General features: G+C 54.0%; 2 protein-coding genes across 3 annotated transcripts in view; both read right to left on the bottom strand.

The window, feature by feature from the left end:
• LOC119583651 (extracellular serine/threonine protein CG31145-like) overlaps positions 1-9,312 on the bottom strand; it is a 76,856-nt gene that overhangs the window by 14,833 nt on the left and 52,711 nt on the right. Inside the window, exon 2 of one of the 2 annotated variants that reach the window (XM_037932243.1) lies at positions 7,966-8,037. The exons of the other annotated variant lie outside the window; for it this stretch is intronic. The gene's annotated coding sequence lies outside the window, so the exon portion shown is untranslated. The remainder of the gene's footprint in view (positions 1-7,965; positions 8,038-9,312) is intronic. 2 annotated transcript variants of the gene reach the window in all.
• Positions 2,736-3,299, bottom strand: LOC119583342 (vegetative cell wall protein gp1-like). The gene is made up of 4 exons (XM_037931813.1): positions 3,234-3,299; positions 3,130-3,189; positions 2,930-3,085; positions 2,736-2,873 (listed from the first exon to the last, which is right to left on the bottom strand). Exons 1-4 carry the CDS (start codon positions 3,297-3,299, stop codon positions 2,736-2,738), a joined length of 420 nt encoding a protein of 139 aa, XP_037787741.1.

Genomic DNA, 9,312 nt, shown 5'->3' with positions numbered 1-9,312 from the left:
TAATAATATATATATATATATAAAAATCACACACCCCCGTTCACCTCTGTCACATACTTACATTGCCTCTTACACGACGCACAGCTCACACCACTTGGAATCCCTGATCCACACCAGCACAAAGCAAACACATCACACCTCTTTCACCCCGCCTGCCCCTGCCCCTCTGCCCTTCCCCACGCCCCCTGCCCCTCATCCCCACTCCCCCACACCCCCGCCTACGCCCCTCACACCCTATCCCACCTCCCCCCAATCCCCCCCACCCCCCTCCCTCAGACTCCCAGCCACCCCACGCGACCCCCTCGAGCCTGTCACCACGCCAGCGAAACAAAGTGAACCAGTCCCCTGCCACAACTCGCCTGCCCTCGTCCCGGCTGAGCTTCAAATTCGCTCCCCTCCTCCTCTCCTCGACTCGCCCCCCCCTCCCCCTCAGACTAGCTCCCTCTCCTCCCCTCCTCACGAATCTCGCTCTCCCCTCCTCCTCCTCTCACGAATCTCGCTCCCCTCCTCCTCCTCACGAATCTGCTCCCCTCCTCCCCTCCTCCCCTCCCTCCTCCTCCTCCCACGAATCTCGCTCCCCTCCCACTCCTCCTACGAATCTCGCTCCCTCCTCCTCCTCCTTCCTCACGAATCTCGCCTCACTCCTCCTCCTCCTCACGAACCTCGCTCCCCCTCCTCACGAATCTCCCTCCCTCCTCCTCCTCCTCACGAATCTCCCTCCCTCCTCCTCCTCCTCACGAATCTCGCTCCCCTCCTCTTCCTCCTCACGAATCTCCTCTCCCTCCTCCTCACTCTCCTCACGAATCTCGCTCCCCCTCCTCCTCCTCCTCACGAATCTCGCTCCCTCTCCTCCTCCTCCTCACGAATCTCGCTCCCCCCCCTCCTCCTCCTCACGAACTCGCTCCCTCCTCCTCCTCCTCCTCACGAATCTCGCTCCCTCCTCCTCCTCCTCACGAATCTCGCTCCCCCTCCTCTTCCTCCCAGAATCTCCTCCTCCTCCTCCTCCTCACGAATCTCGCTCTCCCTCCTCCTCCTCCTCCTTACGAATCTCGCTCCCTCCTCCTCCCCTCCAGAATCTTTCTCCCTCCTGCTCCTCACGAATCTCGCTCCCTCCTCCTCCTCACGAATCTCACTCCCTCCTCCTCCTCACGAATCGTACTCCCCCCTCCTCCTCCTCCTCACGAATCTCAAGAGCCTCATTTCCGACCTCTCTCTCCTCTCCTTTTCCCTCATGTGATGCTCCCGTTTTCCCTCATCGAATGCTTCACAAATTTGATGTGTTTCCTTTCTCGATGCCTCTCAGACTCTCTCTCTCTCTCTCTCTCTCTCTCTCCTCATCCCCATCTAATCCCTCCCCTCATCCTCACCACACCACACACACACGCACATACTCCCTCTCTCTCTCTCTCTCCCTCAGCCTCCTTGTTCCTCCTCGCTCTCTTCCGACTTTCTCGACCACACGAGAGCATCCCATCTCCACCCTCCTTAACTCTTCTTTACGATGCTCACCCTCTCCCCCGCCCACACTCGTCCACACACGCCCACTTTCACCCACTGTCGCCCACTCTCCCCCACTCTCCCCCACACTGACCACTCACAACCCGAAACTCACGGTATCAATTTTCCCCTCGTTATCAGCCTTTATCCTATTCCTTTGGTTATCGCCCCTTATCCCATTCCCCTCGTTATCGCCCTTTATCCCATTCCCCTCGTTATCGCCCTTTATCCCATTCCCCTCGTTTCGGCCTTTTATCCTATTCCCCTCGTTATCGCTCTTTACCCTATTCCCCTCGTTATCGGCCTTTATCTTCCTTCCCTCTTAATCGGCCTTTGCCACGTCCTCCTCGACACAATATCTTGGTCTCCCTCGTACACTTTATTGTTCTTTCCTCGCCCGAACCTGCGGCTGTTTCCCTTCGCACAAAAAAACAATTTCCGTCAATTCCTTCTCATTCCTACTTCTTTTCCTTTCGCCTTTTTGGGCCCATGGGGGAAACCCCCTGGTTTAAATCGTTTGGGAAAACTTAATTGGGAATTTTTGTTTTTTGTGTTAGTCTGTGTGAGTGTGTGAGTGTGTGTTGTGTGTGTTGTGTGTGTGTGTGTGTTGTGTGGTGTGTTGTGTGTGTTGTGTGGTGTGTGTGTGTGTGTGTGTGTGTGAGAGAAGAGAGAGAGAGAGGGGGGAGAGGGAGAGAAAAGAGAAGAGAGGGTGTGTGTTTGTGTGTGTGTGTGTGTGTGTGTGTGTGTTTTGTGGCCTCTCTCTCTCTCTCTCTCTTTTCCTCTCTCCTCTACTCTCCTTCCTCTCTCTCCTCTCCTCTCTCCCTTCTCTCTCTCTCTCTCTGTCCATCTGTTTGTCTGTCTGTCCCTATCTCTTTTTCTTTCCACCCCATTCCCTCTCCCCTCCCTCCTTCCCTCCATTCCTCTCTCTCCCTCTAACTCACTCCCTACCTTCCCATTCCCCCTCTCTCACCCTCTCCCTTTCCCCCCTCCCTGCCCCTCCCCCCTCTTTCTCCCTCCCTCCTTTCCCCTAACTCACCTTCACGCACGGAGAACCCCCCCCCCCTCCCTGCACGGCGCCCGCTTCGAAACCCCAAAAAACTAGTGGCCCCCAAATGATTTTTTCGGCGCTAGTTAGCCAGCAGCGGGGATCCGGACGGAACTGATGGCTAGGGGGAAAGAGGCACTGGAGGCACTGGGGGGCTGAGGCACTGGAGAATAGGGGAAGAGGCCTGGGGGCACTAGGGGACTGAGGCCTGGGGGCCTAGGGGGCTGAGGCACTGGAGGGGACTAGGGGACGAGGGACTGGGGGCACTAGGGGGGCAGAGGCACTGGGGCACTGGGGAAATGGGGACTGGGGGCACTAGGGGGGCAAGGGACTGGGGGGGGGGGGCACTAGGGGGACTAGGGACTGGAGGCACTAGGGGGCTAGGACTGGGGGCACAGGGGGCCCAAAACACTGGAGGCCCAGGGGGAAAATGAGGCACTGGGCCAGGGGGGCAGGGACTGGAGGGATGGGGGACTGAGGCACTGGGGGCACTAGGGGGACTGAGGCACTGGAGGCACTAGGGGGACTGAGGCACTGGGGGCACTAGGGGGACTGAGGCACTGGAGGCACTAGGGGGACAGAGGCACTGGAGGCACTAGGGGGACAGAGGCACTGGAGGCACTAGGGGGACAGAGGCACTGGAGGCACTAGGGGGACAGAGGCATTGGAGGCACTAGGGGGACAGAGGCACTGGAGGCACTAGAGGGGCAGAGGCACTGCGGGCAATAGGGGCACTAGAGGCACTGCAGTCTGGCATCATTTGTGTTTGCATAGGTTATTATCACGCTATTCTATTCCTCTTTCTTTATTGCTGTTGTCTTTTCGTTATCCCATGCCTTTCATTACTTTACTTTAGTCTACTATAGTCCTGATATTCATCTGAAAGTCACTGTTGCGTTTTATACTTACTCACTCACTCACTCACTCTCCTCTCTCTCTCTTCTTTTTCTCCTCTCTCTTCTCTCTCTCTCTCCCCTCCTCTCCTTTTTCCTCTCTCTCTCCCCCCTCCTTCCCCTCTCTCTCCCTCTCTCTCTCCTCTCTCCTTTCTCCTTCTCCTCTCTCTCTCTCTCTCTCTCTCCCCTCTCCTCCCTCTCTCTCTCTCTCCCCCCCCTCTCCCTCCTCTCTCTCTTCTCTCCCCTTCCCCTCTCTCCTCTCTCTCCCCTCTCTCTCCCCTCCTCTCTCCCTCTCTCTCTCTGTCTCTCCCCCCTCTCTCTTCTCTCTCTCTCCCCCCCCTCTCTTCCTCTTTCTCTCTCCCCCCTCCCTCCTTCCCCCCCCTTTCCCTCCTCTCTCTCTCTCTCCCTCTCCCCCCTCCCTCTCTCTTTTCCCTCCCCCCTCCCCCCCTCCCTTTTTTCCCCCCCCCTCTCCCTCTCCCTTCCCCTCCCCCCCCCTTTTTTCCTCCCTTTTCCCTCTCCCCCTTTTTTTCCGATTTTGGGTCGAAACCCCTTTACTTGCCCAATTTCCCCACCCTTTTTCTGACCCTCCCCCCCTCCCCCTCCCTTGGGGGCCCTCCCTTTCCCCCTCCCCCTCCTCTCTTTTCCTCTCTTCCTCCCCCTTTTCCCCTTTCTCTCCTTTTTCCTTTTTTTCTCCTTTTTTTTCCTCTCTCTCTCTTCTCTCTTTTTCCCCTCCCTCCTTCCTTTTCTTCCTTTCTCTCTCCTCCCTTTTCCCCCCCCCCTCTTTTTTCTCCCCCCTTTTTTCCTCTTTCCCCCCTCCCTCCCCCCGGGCCAGGAGTCCTAAGCCCTCGCAGTCCGGAGGGGGGGCGGGCCCTGCGGGGGTCGCAGGGCAGGGGGATGGGGAGGGCCCCCGGCAGAAGTCGGATTCGCGGATTTCCTTTTTAAGGGGAAAAGGGGAAAATTCCGGTTTTTTTTCCTTTAAAAATTATTTTTTTACCGGAAAAAAAAAAGGGTGGTCACACCAGAAATAATCACATTAATACTACTAACACGATATTTTACTACATTTTTCTTTCTCTCTCTCTCTCTTTTCTATTACTTTCTTATTTTCTGAACATACTGGCCTGTCGACTTCCTTTAACACAATTTCCCTTTTTCCTTCGTCCTCTGTTCCGCTTCTCTTAACTTTACCTCCGTCGTCTCTACCTTATCCATTTTCCAACTTCGCTCTCCCTCTTCTCCCATTCCCTTCTCGGTCGGATTTCCCCTTTATTCCCTCCAGCTTTCCCTCTCCTTCATCCTCTCTCCTGTTCCTATCCTTCCTTCACTCTCTTCTTTCCTCTCTTTCCTCTCCTCCTCCTTCCTCCCTACAGCCCTCCCACTCCTTTCTCCCTCGTTGTCCCCCTTTGCTCTATCCTCTGCATCCTCCCTTCCCTCCAGCTTTTCCTCCCCTTCCCCTCTCTCCTCTCTCCTCTCCTCCTTTATCCCTCCCCCCTCTTCCCTCCTCCTTCCACCCATCCCCTCCTACCCTTCCCTGTTTCCTCTGTCTCCTACTTCCTCCTTCCCTTTCCCCTTCCCCTCTCACCTCTCCTTCCTCCTCCCTTCCCTTCTTCCCTCTCCTCCCTCCCTCCAACCATTGCCCCTTCTTCCCTCTCCCGACTCCTCCCTCCAACCACTCCCCCCATCAACCTCTCCCCTCTCCCCGCCCCCCCTTCCCACTCCCATTCCCCCCAAAGCAGCCAACAAGGTACACCGTCCGCCGGAACAATTGTTTAGAGTGATATCAAGTTAGAAGTTCTTTGGTTATGAGCCTCGGGAATATTTAATTATGGGAGTCCTCTTTCGGGGGAGGATTAGGCGGAAGGAATGGCTGCAGGAGGGGCGAGGGGGGAGGGGAAGAGAGAAAGGAGGAGGAGAGGAGGAGGAGGAGGAGGAGGAGAAGGAGGAAGAGGAGGAGGAGGAGGAGGAGGAAGAGAGGAGGAGGAGAAGAGGAGGAGGAGAGAGGAGGAGGAGAAGGAGGAGGAGGAGGAGGAGGAGGAGAGGATAGAAGGAGGAGGAGGAGGAGAGAGGAGGAGGAGGAGGGGAGGAGGAGGAGGAGGGGGGGGAGGAGGAGGAGGATGGAAGGAGGAGGAGGAGGATAGGAAGGAGGAGGAGGAGGAGGAGGGGACAGCTTGAGAACCTCATATTAACCTCGAGAGAAAACCGGAGTGAGAGAGAGAAAAGGAAGATAAAGGAGAGGAAGAAATAGAAGAAGAAGAGGGGGGAGAAGAGTGTCGTAATACAGCTGTCTTTCCTTTCATTTCGCTTGCTTGCTTTTGTCTTCAGGGTCGGGATTATTTGTCCAGGTTATCTCGTTAGCGGTTATTGTGTGTCTTTAATTTTATTTCTGATGGTCTCCTCCTCTCTTCTTTTCTCTATTTTTCTTTTGTTCTTTCTCTATTTCTCTCCGTCTGTCTCTGTCTCACGCACAAACATAATCACATGTAAATGTGTCTCTGAGATCTATATGCCTTTCCCCTCCTCTCTCTCTCTCTCTCTCTCTTCCTCCGTCCCTCCCTTCTCCTCTTCCTTCTTCCCTACCTCCCTTCTCCTCTTCCTCCCTCCCTACTTCCCACCCACCCCTTCCTCCTCCTCCTCTCCTCTCCTCCTCCTTTCCTCTCCTCTCCTCTCCTCTCCTCTCCTCCTCCTCGTCTCTCCTCTCCTCCCCTCTCCTCCTCCTCTCCTCTCCCCTCCCTCCCTCCACAACAACAGTGCTCGTGCATTTATCTTCCCGGCGGCTGATGCAGTGTTGACCCCTAACTCTCCCGCACTGATAAGCACTAACAGCATTACCTGTGATTTCATATTCGCGCTCCAGTCTTATCGCAGACCCCCCCCCCCTTTCTCTCTCTCTCTCTCTCTCTTATTCTCTCTATCTCTTTCGCTCTCTCTTTCTCCCTTATTCTCTCTCTCTCTCTTATTCTCTCTATCTCTTTCGCTCTCTCTTTCTCCCTTATTCTCTCTCTCTCTCTCTCTCCCGTATTCTCTCTCTCTTTCTCCCTTATTCTCTCTCTCTCTCTCCCTCTCCCCCGTATTCTTTCTATCTCTTTCGCTCTCTCTTTCTCCCTTATTCTCTCTCTCTCTCTCTCTCTCTCTCTCTCTCTCTCTCTCTCTCTCTCCCTCTCTCTCTCTCTCTCTCTCCTCTCTCTCTCTCTCCTTCTCTCCCCCCCCCCCTCTCTCTCCCTCTCTCTCTCTCTCCCCCCTCTCTCTCTCCCTCTTTCTCTCATTCTCATTCGCCTCCTTCATTCCACTCCTTTCTCCCATTACCCTCCGTCACTTCATTTCTTTTCTTCCTTTTTCTCTTTTCGTCTCACTACTCCTTCTTTTCCCTCTCCTTCTTCATCTCCTTCTTTCCCTACCTCCCTCTTTCTCCCTGAAGCTTCCTTCCTCCCTTCCCTCTTTCGCTCCCTCCTTTGACCTCGTCTCCCTCCCTCTTCTGTCCGCTATCCTCTTCGCCTTCACCTCCTACTCCCCCCTTTCTCCCTCCCTCCTTCGTTCCTATTCCCGCTCTTTCCCTCCCTTCCCCCTTCTTTATCCTTTCCTTCCTCCTTCCTCCGTATTCCTACCCCTCTCTCCTCCCTCCCTTTCTCCTTCCCACCCTCCCTCCTTCCTACTATTATTGCCACCCCCTCCCCCCCCCTTCCTCCTTCCCTCCCTCCCTCACCTCCTCCTTCCGTCTGTCGGTCCCTCCTTCCTATTCCCACCCTATTCCCTCCCTCCCTCCTCCTCCTTCCCTCCTTTCCTCCCTCCCTCCCTCCCTCCCTTCCACTTGTTCACTTCGATGCGACGGGTATTTATATCCTTTGTTGTCTTGGTTGCTGGGGGGCGGGGGGCGGGGGGGGGGTGCTTGTGAAATGTGGAAGACCAGGAAGTCGGCGGCGAGGATAATAATGGTAATGATGGTGATAATGACTGTAAAATGTTATAGTGATGGTCATGGTGGTGATGGTGATGATAGTGAAGGTACTGACTATAATAACGATTAAAACAACATTTACTAACAATACATAAAATCAGAAAAAAAAAACATGCTGATTCATGCACACGGATAAAATGTAAAAATAAAACGCATATGCACACACGCCCACAAGTAAGTAAACAGAAATAAAACGGTCATGCAAAAGAAAAACATAAGAAATTAAACAATTAAACATTCGCAATAGTTGATTGGAAAACTCTTATACATAACGCTATTGGTTTCTCACTCTCTCTTATAACACTCTTTCTATTTCTCTTTCTCTTTCTCTTTTTCTCTCTCTCTCTATCTCTCTCTCTCCCTCACACACACACACACACACACACACACACACACACACACACACACACACACACACACACACACACACTCACACACACACTCACACACACACACACACACACACACACACACACACACACACACACACACACACACACACACACACACACACACACACACACACACACACACACACACACGCACACGCACACGCACACGCACACACACACACATACCTGCACAGGCAGCAGAGCCAGAAGAACAGCTCACCCAACCACGGAAACTACGACGTCAAAACACCTCCTCACCTAAAAAGAAGAAAAGAATAAAATAAGAAAAGGCTAACCATATTAAGTCTCTCTGGCACGTGGTTAACTACCTGAAAGAAAAAAAAAACATTCTTAGCCCTTTTTTCAAGAATCTTTCTCGTGTGTGGGAATATTTAGATGAAAATACCTTCGCGTAGGGTGACACAATAGCTGCGCTTTTGCGAGTAAAAGTGGCTTAAAGACAGACAGACAGACAGATAGATAGACAGATGGAGAGAGGAGAGGGAGGGAGAGAGGGGGGGAGGGGGGAGGGAGGGAGGGAGGGAGGGAGGGAGGAGGGAGGGAGGGAAGGAGGGAGGGAAAGGAGAGAGAAAGAGAGAAAGAAAGAAAGAGGAGAGAGAGAGAGAGAGAGAGAGAGAGAGAGAGAGAGAGAGAGAGAGAGAGAGAGAGAGAGAGAGAGAGAGAGAGAGAGAGAGAGAGAGAGAGAGAGAGAGACGAGGGGAGGCATGGAGAGAGCGGGCAGCCGACCCACTGCCATCCCACGCCTATCTAAATGCAAATCTCGCTACTTAGCCTCGGCACCGGTGGGTTCCTGCGGCGCCCGGGAGCGTCTCCGGCCGCAGCCACTCCGTCACGAGACACGAGATCGCCACGATACGCCGACGGGGACAAATGGCGACACTCAAGCGGCGACACAGCGCACCTGGGTGTGCCGGCCGCAGAATATTCCGGCGCTAATGCAGTAACGAGGTGCGGTTTATCATTGCGCGGCCGGATAGCGAGATAAGTGCGCCGAGGAGAGCAATAGTTCGCCGGCGTAAATGATCGCTTGGCGTCGCGATAAGAGCGGAGAGGAATTACGGCTGTGATGCCCCGTGACCGCAATGGCTTCGCGCGACATCCGGCCGGGGGCGTCGCGTCTCTCGCTCGTGGGATGGACAATGAGGGGGGGGGGCAGAACCAAAGTCTAAACTTGTTTAGACTTTGCGAGAGACCTCTTCAGATAACGGGGGAGGGGGGGGGCACCCGGAACCGGGGGGGGGAGCCACTCAGAACCGTAGTCTAAAAAAAATTGTCTAGAAAAAGAAAAAAAATCTTGGGACAACGACCACTAGGCAACCCGTCTTCCCAGCTGCATGACTAATGGATACGGGATATAATGTTGAATATATAAAATGTCAGGAAATATGAAATAACGGAAAGACAGCCAAAGATGCAAGTACAACCGTTCTCTCTTAGAAACTTAGTAAAAATAACTCTCAGGAAAAGATAAAGCAAATATTTATGCGTGCGTAGCGGCGACACCCCTCCCCC

Source organism: Penaeus monodon, chromosome 17 (assembly GCF_015228065.2).
Source record: "Penaeus monodon isolate SGIC_2016 chromosome 17, NSTDA_Pmon_1, whole genome shotgun sequence".
Lineage (NCBI taxonomy): Eukaryota > Metazoa > Arthropoda > Malacostraca > Decapoda > Penaeidae > Penaeus > Penaeus monodon.
The sequence above is the reverse complement of the archived record's forward strand: the minus strand, read 5'-3'. Positions and strand labels throughout refer to the sequence as shown.

Coding starts and splice junctions, on each gene's coding strand:
- LOC119583342 (XM_037931813.1), bottom strand. CDS start 3,299: ATGCCAGACTGCAGTGCCTCTAGTGCCCCTATTGCCCGCAGTGCCTCT. Junction 3,190..3,233: donor CTGCCCCTCTAGTGCCTCCA/GTGCCTCTGTCC, acceptor CTGTCCCCCTAG/TGCCTCCAGTGCCTCTGTCC. Junction 2,874..2,929: donor TTGGGCCCCCTGTGCCCCCA/GTCCTAGCCCCC, acceptor CCCCCCCCCCAG/TCCCTTGCCCCCCTAGTGCC.